The 12,914-nt window shown below is 39.4% G+C and overlaps 1 protein-coding gene across 2 annotated transcripts; it reads left to right on the top strand.

The window, feature by feature from the left end:
* Positions 1-1,339: 1,339 nt before the first annotated feature.
* On the top strand, positions 1,340-5,646 carry LOC140884806 (synaptotagmin-2-like). Of its 2 annotated transcripts, none has more exons than XM_073291671.1 (12): positions 1,340-1,875; positions 2,183-2,281; positions 2,392-2,442; positions 2,611-2,734; positions 3,154-3,272; positions 3,469-3,570; positions 3,803-3,877; positions 4,010-4,086; positions 4,183-4,429; positions 4,669-5,019; positions 5,118-5,249; positions 5,339-5,646. In XM_073291671.1, the coding sequence occupies exons 1-12, from the start codon at positions 1,765-1,767 to the stop codon at positions 5,468-5,470; spliced, it is 1,620 nt and encodes a 539-aa protein (XP_073147772.1). In that variant the 5' UTR covers positions 1,340-1,764; the 3' UTR covers positions 5,471-5,646. The 2 variants fall into 2 exon arrangements, with proteins under 2 accessions (XP_073147772.1, XP_073147780.1); XM_073291679.1 differs by having other exon boundaries at positions 1,358-1,476.
* Positions 5,647-12,914: the final 7,268 nt, after the last annotated feature.

The raw sequence follows: 12,914 nt of genomic DNA, 5'->3' as shown, positions 1-12,914 counted from the left end.
TATATATAATATTATGTTATATCTATAAAAAAAATAAAAAATTTTGTTAAAAAAATACTGAAATAATAAAAACTTCCTATTACGGTTAATAGAACGTACATACTAAAACAAAAATATAAAAAATAAAAAACCATTTGGAGTTAGTTGCGGGATCCCCATGACATAGAGCCCGTTTGGTATCGAAAGTGTTTTTTTAAAAAAATAATGTTTTTTTAAACTCTAATTTTAGACTTTTGAAAAAACTTTAAATTTAGCTTAAAAAGGTTTTTTTTTTTAAGCATCAAAATGACCACCCAAAAATATTATAAATTAGAAAAGTATTTGTTTTTAAAAAAAACATTTTATTGGTTTGACTTTTGATACCAAACAAACTTATATTGGCAATTTTGACCATGAACCCACTCATTTTTAATGTTCATATTTTAAACTTCAATCTATAAACCAACCTCCCATTGGAGGTGCCCTTATTGAGGATTTTGTGGGCTTGACCCCTCTGTGGGTGCCAATCTATTGTACAAATCAAGCTCAAGGACCTGATTAATTAATTTATTGATTTGTTCATTACCCCCGTTGTTGTTATTGCAAATTTTATAAATAATATCGTTCCTATATAAAAATATTATTACTACTTTTTTGTATTTATTATATTTATATTATATAAAGTTAATGAGCACATTAACAAACCCAAAAATTGCAGGCGAAGACAGTAACCGATATTTTTGACTACTTGCGTATATATTATAATTATAAACACAATATATTCATTATTTCAATTTTAGTAAGACATTAATATAATCAAATACGAAGGCAGTTCGGTCAAATTATTTGAAAGCGTAAAAAAGACCAAAAAATATAATATAAAAATATAAAAGCATGTTTAATTTCATTGAGATCTAAAATAAATATTTGAAATTTGGCAAAAACTCTTATGAAACGGTTTCAATGGTCATTTTTTTGAAACGGGTCTCTTATATGGGTTATCCATTAAAAAGTATTACATTTTATGCCAAAAGTATTACTTATCATTATAAATATGAGTAGGATTGACCCGTCTCACAAAGAGTGTTACTCAATTTGATATGATCTTTGAACCACGTCAAATAGAAAAAAATAAAATATTATTAGTAAATAAAAAAATTTATTTATTTATTACTCATGAAACGCATGCTTAGCATATATATTTTCTTTTTTTTTAGACAATGGAAAATACCATTCGAAATAATTTTGTTTATCATGAATCCAAAAAAACTGATTCCTGGGTCCCAATCATCCAATAGAATCAATGGGATCTTTTCCCCTCATTTTCTGGTTTCCAAGGAAAAATCCAAAAGTTTGGAAATTCAGAACTTTGAAAATTATTATTACCAAGCACCTGAGTTACCGACATGCTTAGCAGGCCCCTCCACTCTACGGGCATGAATAGTAAGAAGAAGCCGTTACATGTGGATCCAAATGGGGCGTTAAATGCAAAGATTGGTCAAGAAATTTATGTTTCTTTTATTGCTCTCTTGACTCCTCGAATCACCCGAAAAATAAAAAAAAAAAACTGAATATTGTAAATTTCCTTCACTTTTGGGTCTAATAATGTGTTTCAAGCTTTGATGTTTTATGAAGTTTTCTTGAATTTGAGACCTGTTTCTTCATCAAGATTTGAAGTGTAGTTTCTTGAGATAGAAATTGGTGGGGGGGGCCTTCTCGTATATTGATCGGATTTTATTCTGTTTCTTTTTTCTATTTTTGCTGGTTTTTTGAACAAGATTTGATATGGGCATTATTAGCACTATAATGGGTGTTTTCGGATTTGGTTTTGGGATCACAATTGGGCTTGTGGTGGGATACTATTTGTTCATATACTATCAGCCGAGTGATGTCAAGGTTAGTTTTTGTTTTTTGAGCAAATTCTGAAATCAATGCTCACATTTGCACTCTGGAAGAAAATCTTTTATCTTACGTTTTCTGCTTGATATTTGTTCTTATTTGGGTTAATCTTTGTTACTTTTCTCACATAGTCTGGACTTTTGATGTCTTTTTCGAACACGTTGCTGTATTTTCCATCGTTGATGGCGAAATTTTTAAGATATAAGAAAACTTTCAAGTAAAAATGGAATCTTTTAATTTTTGGGATTGTTTATGTGACAAGTTTTGATAATGTTGTAACTTATTTGGAATTTACACTCAACAGGATCCCCAAATTCGTCCATTGGTCGAAAAGGATTCTAAAAGTCTCCAAAAGCTGCTCCCAGAAATACCTCTTTGGATAAAAAATCCTGATTACGATAGAGTAAGCTCCTGTTTACTATGGTCTATGAAAGAATCTGCAAGAATAGTGTTTTTACTTCACATCCTCATTTTTCTTGCATTAGTTCATAGTTTCAAACGTGTCTTCTGCAGATCGATTGGCTGAACAAATTCATAGGATATATGTGGCCTTATTTAGATAAGGTACGGTCATGAATTTGTTGTGGAAATTTTGGAGTGCGACGAAAAAAAGTAGTCTTGTTTTACAATACTTTTGTGATTACTTGTATTTTCGGGTTTTATTTTATTGTATTATTTGTTGTTTGGAGACATTTGTATTGAGATGCAACCTTAACATTCTAAGATCCTCAGGCAATCTGCAAGATGGCAAAGAAAATAGCTGAGCCCATTATAGCTGAGCAAATCCCAAAATACAAAATCGATTCTGTGGATTTTGAAGCACTAACTTTGGGATGTCTTCCGCCTACATTTCAAGGTCTCATCACCGATACATTCTTCTACATTCGGATACAATTTGCAGACAAAACAGTGGGCTATAAATATCACTAGTATATCATGTCATGGTTGTCACTTGTTTGTGTCTTCCTAGAAAAATCTTCACTTTTTGCTGAAAAAGGGATTGCTTCTCGGTCAATTAAAATGAATGAATCTCTACTATTGAATGTATCTTACAATATAACTTGCTGCTTGATCTGAATAACCTTCTTTCAGATTGAGATTACCGATTTAATTGCAACGAAGAAAGTCAATGATGAAGGTTGATATCTGATTCGTAGTGATTTAAATTCTGCATGTAGAAGAAATTATGGATTCATCAAGAAAGAAAACCACTTATTGCTACGTTTTGATATATGTCTTCTTGATTTCAACATGTGATCTGTGATATCGTGCCAGGAATGAAAGTATATACCACTGAGGAAAAGGAATTGATAATGGAACTAGGCTTGAAATGGGCTGCGAACCCTAACATCCTGGTTGCTGTTAAGGCATTTGGACTGAGAGCTACTGTCCAGGTATTCTATCTATTAAAGATCACACGGATACGATACAATACAGATACAAAATAAGACATCATTAAAAAATTAGGATACTTCATGGTTGCAAAGCTGTGGAATTAGCGCTGACTCCCTTTTTTTATTTTTATATCTAATGATACTAATGATCTACTTGTGACTAAGCCCTGACTGATTTTTATTTTGAGAATGCCAGGTGCTTGACCTGCAAGTATTTGCTTCTCCACGAATCACGTTAAAGCCACTGGTTCCAAGCTTTCCTTGTTTCGCAAATATACATGTTTCTCTAATGGAGAAGGTGTGTTGATGGATTTATCTCTATTTGAGATATTTCGCATGAAACTCAAATGGCATGTGCTGAGAGGCCTGTAGAATGCAATGCACATATTTTTCGCATCGCAAATTATGAAATATGCGATAATTTTGTGGGAACCAACAATCACACATGGAAGAACTAAATATGTCCAAGATTTAGGTAACCATAGAATTGCAGACCTGATGATCTTTCTTACTTTGTATTTTCTTTGTAGCCTCACGTTGATTTTGGAGTAAAGCTGCTAGGTGCTGATGCTATGTCCATCCCTGGGGCATACAGATTCGTACAGGTAATACTGAATGAATGTGTTCTTTCATAACAACTGAAAATTCAGTCGGACTTTTTACCAAGCCATGTAGCTGGTATGTGAATTTGACATGGTACATGACCTTGCTTTAAATTTCATGTTTTTTTTTTCCAGGAACTTATCAAAGATCAGGTTGCAAATATGTACTTGTGGCCTAAAAGGCTTGAAGTTCAGATAATGGATCCCTCAAAGTACATTTTTTTTTTTTTATCTCTGTATTGCAAACATTCTCAAACTATAACAAGTTCTTCAATTAATGATATGGATTGTGCTTTGGCCATCAACAGAGCAATGAAGAAACCAGTTGGGATTCTTCATGTGAAAGTTGTTAGAGCCCTAAAGCTCAAGAAGAAGGATCTCTTAGGGGCATCTGACCCTTATGTGAAGATGAATCTTACCGAAGAGAAACTTCCGTCCAAGAAAACAACAGTAAAACACAAGAACCTCAATCCTGAATGGAATGAGCAATTCACTTTTGTTGTTAAGGATCCCGAATTTCAAGTATTAGAGCTTACTGTCTACGACTGGGAACAGGTATATATATGTCTTTTGCTATGCAATCACGATGGGTTGGCCCTCCGCGTTGCAATGGCATCCACAGTCATCTCTCATGTTGTGTATTGTTGCCTATGTTAGACAACAATCAAAATGTGGTGTTTCAGTTAAAAGATATGAATCGGACCATTACCAACAACAATAGGCCATATAATGGGAGGCACTTGATGATACCATTTCTTCCCTTTATTTTTGTCCCTGTTGATTTCTTTGTTTAGGTTGGTTCGCATGAGAAGATGGGATTGAATATAATACCACTGAAAGAGCTAACGCCCGAGGAGCCAAAGACTATGACTCTTGATCTTCTTAAAAACCTGAATCCAGACGACGTTCAGAATGAGAAGTCGAGAGGGCAACTTGTTGTTGAAGTCAATTACAAACCCTTAAATGATTTAGAGTTGCCAACCAATCCCGCAGATTCAGGTTCGGTACAAAAGGCTCCTGAAGGAACCCCTGAAGGTGGCGGTCTGCTCGTTATTATAGTCCACGAAGCTCAAGATTTGGAAGGCAAAAACCATACAAATCCATCCGTACGTCTACTATTTAGAGGGGAGACGAGAAAAACCAAGGTAAAACAATCCAATAAATCTGAGAATGATTCAATAATTTCATGCAAATAACTTGTCAGGAATAATTAAATTTCTGTTAAATGTTACAAATTTGGCAGGTTGTGAAGAAGAACAGAGATCCAAGATGGGAAGAGGAGTTTCAGTTCATGCTGGATGAGCCTCCCACAAATGACAGGATTCATGTTGAAGTTGTCAGTACGTCGAAAAGAATGGCTTTGCTACAAGCTAAGGTAATTGAGCGCGCAGCAATGAATTGTTAGACCTGGTTAGTACAAGATTGAGCTCCCTCTGATCAACATGTAAACTTGTTTTCTCGTAGGAAGCGTTGGGCTATGTGGATATATACTTGTCAGATGTTGTCAACAACAAGCGAATCAACGAGAGGTACCACCTCATTGACTCGAAAAATGGCAGGATCCAGATTGAAATGCAATGGAGAACTGCATCTTGAAGAGGGTATTTCTACAGTTAAAGACGTTGCTTTTTTCCGATAAATGTTGTTTAGGTGAATATTGTCCAGTTGCAAGTTATCTAATAGCTAGCTTTAGGGTGGATTTTTCAACAATTGTGCATTGATCTTATTATATGATACATGTTATGTATTAGACCATCATAGATTTAATTAATTTTAAAAATATTACTAAGCTATAAACTACAAAAAAAAATATGCAACTGTTAAATATTTAAGATAAAAAGATTATCATCTTCCAAAAAAAAAGATAAAAAGATTATCTGTATGCAGACATTGTCAAATTCATTTTAAAAAAGTAATATGAAAATGCATATATCTATACTACACTATTGTTAATATAAAAAATCTATTTGATGTCTTGCTATGGTCATTTTTAAACGACAATGTTATCTTATCTCACTAAATAAAATATTATTCAAACTAGTAAAAAATGAACACTTTTATGCATGCGTAAAATAAAATTTATTTTTATATGTATTTTTTGTGGGTGGAGTGAGTGGGAGATTTGGTGGGATAGTGGATACAAATGGGATGTGAGGGTAAAACGGGAAACGAAAATTGGTGTTCTCAGAATAAAAGTTAGTATATGTTTCTCAAATATTATTATATAGAAAGAAGAAGATATTACTATAGCAACTTGTAAAAAAAACTCCTACAGTATATTTCTAACATATTTGAAAAAGTCATTTTAAAAAAAAAAATATATATATATATATATATATATTTGACCAAATCTATTTTTCTAATTTGCTCCGGTGAATCATCGCACAAACAAAATATATTATCATTTTTCTAAAACAATAACACATTACCCGCACAGTAATTTTACAAATTATTATGACAAAATAATTATAAATATTTTCAATTCAAATTGTTTATTGGGATAATTGCATATACTAACCCTGTGAAATCATGAGATTGCTAAAAACCTTCTATGACTATAAACCCCTTGTGTTTTCAAATTTTGTGCACAAATATTCCTGAAAATACGTACAGACAAGGGGTTATGCGCTCAAATTTTAAAAACACAGGGAGGTATGTGCTCAAAATTAAAGAACATAAGGAGCTCGTAGGTCATTATTTTTTCATAAGAGGTTTTTAACAATCTCGATATTTCACATGAGTAATGTATGTAATTACTCTTTGTTTTTTATATTTTATAATCTAAATATTAATTTAACTATTTCAAAAAATAATAATTTAACTCTAACAATAGTTATTAATTAAAATCAACTATACATACATACCATGAGTGCATAAATTTACTAGTATATATTATATTACAAGCATTTAATGAATCTTGTCTTTTGAAATAAGAAAAATAAAAAATATCATATTAAATAATGATAGATGAATAATAATAATAATAATAATAATGAATTCTAATAAATCTAAAGTAAGAATAAGATTTATAATTAAAAATTATAAAATAGTTATTATTTGTTATCATCTTTACTATATTATAAAACTTCAGCCCCACATAAAAACCAATTTGGTCCGACTTGCTTCACAAATCAAATTACCAATATACCATGGAAAATTACACTCTATTTCATATTATCTCTTGGTAAAATGGTCAGAATAAATACACATTGATGTCCCGGTAAGCCAGGGGGGCCGGGACACGAATGACCCGGAGTGGTAGGGCTGTATTAAGGTAGCCCAGTAGCCTCAGGAGCCCAAAAAACCAGGTCTGCAGGACTTATATAAGGCCCGTGTTTTAGGGGCATGATCCCCACGATTATCACCAACCCAAGCTTTCCGGGTTCATCGTACGTGACAGGCAAACATGGGCAACTACCACACCCACGATCCAGATCGTGGCCACTACCCTGGGATTGCGGAGTGACACTCTCACTCCAAGGCCTTTAAATATCTAATCACAGATATTGGTAGAGGTATGTTCACCTAAATTTCCAAAGCACTATATTCATTTTCTCTAAAAAGCCCACTCTATTTCTAAGTCTAACTTAAGCATCGGAGTGGCCCCGCCGGAACTTCCTCCAGCGTCCCACTAACGTGCTTTTTATCCCATTCTTTGGTGTGCAGTTCATCTCGATTAAGGAAGGGCAGTTCATATATCACTTTCATTAGCCCGGTCACCACGTCAGGCCCACAACACTACCCTGATAGCCCGGGCCCTGATTTTACTACCATCATCATTGGCGCCGTCTGTGGGAAGCTTGTTCTATAGACGTAGATATGGCTTCTCATGACCAAACATTACCTGGAGACCATCATCCAGGACGGAATATTACCATTCCCTTGGAGCAATTAGAATTATTTGTCCAAGATGTGGTACGGAAGTCGTTGATAGTTGCAAAGCAACCACAATCAAAGGACATAACAGTGGAGGAAGAAGGAAATCAGGGTAATCCAAACCCTATTGCCCAGGTTCAAGAAGGAGAAGAAGAAGAAAGCTCTTGGATGCACTCAATACAGTCGTCCATGGCAGATGAGTTGCATGAGCTCAGGAGAAAGGTACAGAAGTTGGAGGAAGGGGGTTCCCAAATGGCTTGCCCCATCAAAATTCCGGGTTGCCCTTTTTCACAGGAGGTGATAGAGGAACCCTTGCCACTAAATTACAAGTCGACTAAAATCCGGGAATACGATGGGAGCACAGACCCAGAGGAGCACCTGGCTCGGTTTGAAAATGTAGCCATGCTACATTGCTATGGAGATAAGATCAAATGCAAAGTCTTCCTAACCACTTTGGTGGATTCTGCCCAAAGATGGTTTGAGAAGTTGGAGCCCCAGAGTGTTCAATCATTTTCCAAATTCAAGCAAGTGTTTTTGCAGCACTTCGGCAGTAGCAAGAGGTATAGGAAAACTGCCTATAGCCTTTTTGAAACAAAGCAGCCAGGAGAGGAGTCTTTACGAACCTATATCAAAAGGTTTAACAAAATTGCTTTGGAGGTCCCGATTTGTGCCCAGGAGACCAAGATCACGGCTTTCACTCAAGGTCTTCGGGAGGGGGAATTTTTCAAATCACTGGTGAAAAAAGCACCCCGGACCTTCGAAGATTTGCTGGCTCGGGCTGAAAAATACATTAACATGGAGGAAGCTCAGAGGCAGAAAAAGGAGGTGGCCCGGCAGGAGGGAGGCCGGGAACAAGGAAGAAGTAGGGAGAACCATGATCCCATGGGGCGATTGTCCCGGTATGCTCCGTACCGAGGGACCCGAGATAAGGCTGTTCATATGTGTGAAGAAAGGGTCGACACGCAGACCCCTGTTTCTAAGGAGAAGCTCTGGAAGTACTGTGCACTTCATCAAGAGTGCACTCATGACACCAGTGAGTGTCGAACTCTGCAGCAAAGACACCAACTGCCTTATGCTAGAGATGGTAGGCCGGTCCCAAAAAAGCCTCGAAGCGTGCCTTGGTTTCGGGGGTCACAGACGTCGATTCCTCCCCGGGATGCCACCAGCTCTCGGGAAAAAGGAAAACAAGAAATGGATCATGCAAAAAAAGACAAAACATCTGGAGATGGGCCGGCCAAAGGTATCATTAACATGATATCGGGAGGATCTACGGATGGAGATTCCAACCGGGCTAGGAAGGCCTGGAGTCGGAGGGAAAGCTTAGGGGTGGAGGAAGGAAGGCAGGGGGCGGGGCCAATCATTACATTTGGACCCCAAGACCTGGAGGGAGTAAACTTACCCCATAATGACGCCTTGCTTATACAAGCTCGGATCGCCAATTATGATGTTCGAAGGGTGTTCGTTGACTCGAGAAGCTCAGTGAATGTCCTTTTTCAAGAAGCATTCGAGCAGATGGATTTGCAGGGGTATGAGTTGAGCCCGGTAAAAACCGCCTTATATGGTTTTGCCGGGCACACTGTCCAACCCCAAGGGGAAATGTTGCTGCCTATCACCTTGGGATCAGGAGATGAGAAGAGGACGGTCATGACAAGATTCACATTAGTGGAAGTACCTTCTTCCTATAATGTCATCTTGGGTAGGCCTGCTATGAACTCTTTCAAAGCCGTAGCCTCAGCTTACCATCAAAAGATCAAGTTCCCAGTGGGAGATAAGGTCGGAGAAGTTCGAGGAGATCAGCCTTCCTCCCGAAAATGCTATGCCGAGACAGTGAAGATAGACTACAAGAGGGAAAAACAGAATGGAAAGGTAGGAGCCTTGGGGGGAAGAGAAGTCTGTTCGGTGGAGGAATCCAAAAGCGAGTATGAAGAGGTAGAGATGGAGCCCGGGCAAACAGAGAAGTCTGTTAAAATAGCTCGGGATTTAGATGCATGGTTGATTGAAGCATTGAGAGGCTGCCTCATTCAGAATAAGGATGTGTTTGCCTGGGCTCAGGGTGATTTGGTGGGAGTTTCATCTCGGTGGCAGAACACAAACTAAACATCAGCCCAGGTTCCCGACCTGTCCTACAAAAGAAGAGGCATTTTGGGGCCGAGAAGGATAAGGTGATAGCGGAGCAGGTTCAAGAGCTACTGCGGGCCGGGCACATCAAGGAAATACAATTTCCTACTTGGTTGTCCAACGTAGTGCTAGTACCAAAGGCCACGGGGAAGTGGAGAATGTGTGTGGATTTCCGGGATTTAAATAAAGCTTGTCCCAAAGATTGTTACCCTCTGCCCCGAATTGACCAGTTGGTGGACTCCACATCCGGGTGTGAGTTGCTGAGCTTCATGGATGCATACCAGGGCTATCATCAAATTCCTTTAGCCCTGGAAGATCAAGATAAAGTCAGCTTTGTCACCTCGGAAGGTACTTTCTGCTACGTAGTGATGCCATTTGGTTTGAAAAATGCAGGAGCTACGTATCAGCGGATGATGGACAGAGTGTTCCGGGAACAGGTGGGCCGAAATGTGGAGGTATATGTGGATGATATATTGGTGAAGTCCAGGACTCGGGATAGTTTCTTACCCGACTTGGAGGAAACTTTTGCGACAGTTCGGCGATATGGGATCAAATTGAACCCGGCTAAGTGTATGTTTGGGGTGAAAAGTGGCAAGTTTCTGGGGTTCATGGTCACTGAACGAGGGATAGAAGTCAACCCTGAAAAAGTGAAGCTGTTGCGGGAAATGCCTTCACCAACATCTATTAAGGAGGTACAGCGATTAACCGGCCGGATTACAGCCCTGGCCCGGTTTATAGCTCGGTCAGCTCATCGCAACTATCATTTTTTCCAAGTGTTGCGTAAAGCCCGGAGGTTCGGCTGGACTGAGCAATGCGAGCAGGCCTTTCAGGAGTTGAAGGAGCATCTGGCTAGCTTGCCTATCTTGGTTAAGCCGAAACCAGGGGAACGATTGTGGATATATCTATCCACTACAGAAAAGGCGGTCAGCACTGTCTTGATAAAAGAGGAAAAGGGAGATCAGAGGCCTGTATACTATGTCAGCCATGCTTTGAAGGGGGCGAAAGTTAGATATACGGAAATTGAAAAGATGGCCTTGGCTCTAGTCATAACGGCCCGGAAATTGAGACCTTATTTCTTGTCTCACCCGGTAACTGTTCTTACTAATAGCCTCCTGGGGCGTATTATGACTCATCCAGATGCCTCGGGAAGACTTGTGAAATGGTCGGTGGAACTAGGAGAATATGATATTGAGTACCAGCCACGTAAGGCTATCAAAGCCCAGGCTTTATCGGATTTTTTGACAGAGGTGGCCGTTTTTGGCCGAGAAGAAGTGTGGAGGGTTTTTGTAGATGGAGCAAGTGGTGCTGGAGGCAGTGGTGTGGGGATCATCCTGATCTCACCGGCCCAAGAGAAGATTGAGATAGCCGTGAAGCTAGACTTCCAGGCCTCCAACAACGAAGCTGAATACGAGGCTGTGATAGCGGGGATGCAACGAGCCCGGGATGTTGGGGTAAGTCATATCATAATTTATTCTGACTCTCAGTTGGTTGTTCAACAAGTAAACAAAACCTTCTGTACTCGAGAAGAGAAATTGATAAAATATTGTAAGATGATTGAAGAGCTCGGGGCCAGTTTCGACACTTGGAGTATAGAGCAGATATCCCGGGAAAAAAATATGGAAGCAGACGCCTTGGCTAAGAAAGCGGCCGCGGGGGAAGGTGATTGTAGCGAATCCCTTCTGCAAAGGGAAACGGTGGCTGCCATAGAAGCCTGGGAACCGGTCCTCCAAGTAAACACATGGAAAGCCCCGATTTTCAAGTACCTAACTCAGGGGAACCTCCCGGAGGACAAAGGACGAGCCCGGATCATACGAAGACAGGCAGCCAGGTTTGCTATCTTGGGAGGAAGCCTGTATAGGCGTTCTTACCAGGGCCCTTTTCTCAAATGTTTGGAGGAAGGAGAAACCGAATATGTCTTGCGGGAAGTGCACGAGGGATGTTGTGGAAACCATGGAGGGTCTATGAGTCTGGTCCGAAGGGTGTTGCTGTCAGGATATTGGTGGCCAACTATGCAGGCAGACGCATACAAGATCTCCCGGTCTTGTGAAGGATGTCAGAGGTTCGGAAATATACAACATAGCCCGGCAAGCAACTTGACTCCGATATGGGCATCCTGCCCCTTTGATCAATGGGGTCTGGACATAGTGGGACCTTTTCCACTAGCCCGGGCACAGAAGAAGTTCTTGTTAGTAGCTGTTGATTATTTTTCCAAGTGGGTGGAGGCAGAGCTTTTGGCGAAAATAACAGAGGCCGAGGTGATGAAATTTTTATGGAAAAGCATAGTATGTCGATTTGGGCTACCAAGAAAGCTGGTCTCGGATAATGGCAGGCAATTTCAGGGCCAAAAATTGGCAGACTGGTGTGCTGAGATGGGAATTAAGCAGGTTTTCACCTCGGTAGCCTATCCTCAAGCTAATGGCCAAACAGAGGTAACCAATCGTACTATTGTTCGGTCTTTACAGGCGCGATTGCATGGAATGGAGAAAGATTGGGTTGAAGAGATCCCGAGTGTGTTATGGGCCTATCGCACAACTCCACACACTGCAACACAAGAATCACCTTTTAGCCTGGTATATGGGTCGGAGGCTATTTTGCCTGTAGAGATCGGACAGCCTTCAGCTCGGATTAAAGCATATGAGGACACAGACGAAGGAGCCCGGGCACAAGAATTGGATCTCATTGCAGAACGAAGAGAGAAGGCGGCTCATAGAATGGAGGCCTACAGAGCTCGGGTGATGAGAGCCTATAATCAGAAGGTCCGGCCTCGGGAATTCCAAGAGGGAGAATTTGTGTTGAAAAGAGTTAATCCAGCAGGGGAAGTAGGGAAGCTAGATGCCCGATGGGAGGGACCATATAAGCTTATCAGAAAATTCGGTGCCAATACTTGGTACCTACAAGATGGCCAGGGACGCCCCCTCAAGCGACCGTGGAATGCTTTACATTTGAAGAAGTATTTTGTGTAATGCTTTGTATTTAATGTTTTATTAATGAAGAAGTTTTATCATGAAATAAGCTTGGCATTATATAAGCCCGGGAGGTTCCAGGC

The sequence above is a fragment of the Henckelia pumila genome, chromosome 1 (genome assembly GCF_033568475.1).
Source record: "Henckelia pumila isolate YLH828 chromosome 1, ASM3356847v2, whole genome shotgun sequence".
Classification (NCBI taxonomy): Eukaryota; Viridiplantae; Streptophyta; class Magnoliopsida; order Lamiales; family Gesneriaceae; genus Henckelia; species Henckelia pumila.
The sequence above is the reverse complement of the archived record's forward strand: the minus strand, read 5'-3'. Positions and strand labels throughout refer to the sequence as shown.

Bases quoted from the DNA above. Each gene is read 5' to 3' on its own strand.
- LOC140884806 (XM_073291671.1), top strand. From the start codon at position 1,765: ATGGGCATTATTAGCACTATAATGGGTGTTTTCGGATTTGGTTTTGGG. The intron at 3,878-4,009 runs GTAATACTGAAT...TTTTTTTTCCAG, and splicing joins GGGCATACAGATTCGTACAG to GAACTTATCAAAGATCAGGT. The intron at 4,087-4,182 runs GTACATTTTTTT...GGCCATCAACAG, and splicing joins CAGATAATGGATCCCTCAAA to AGCAATGAAGAAACCAGTTG.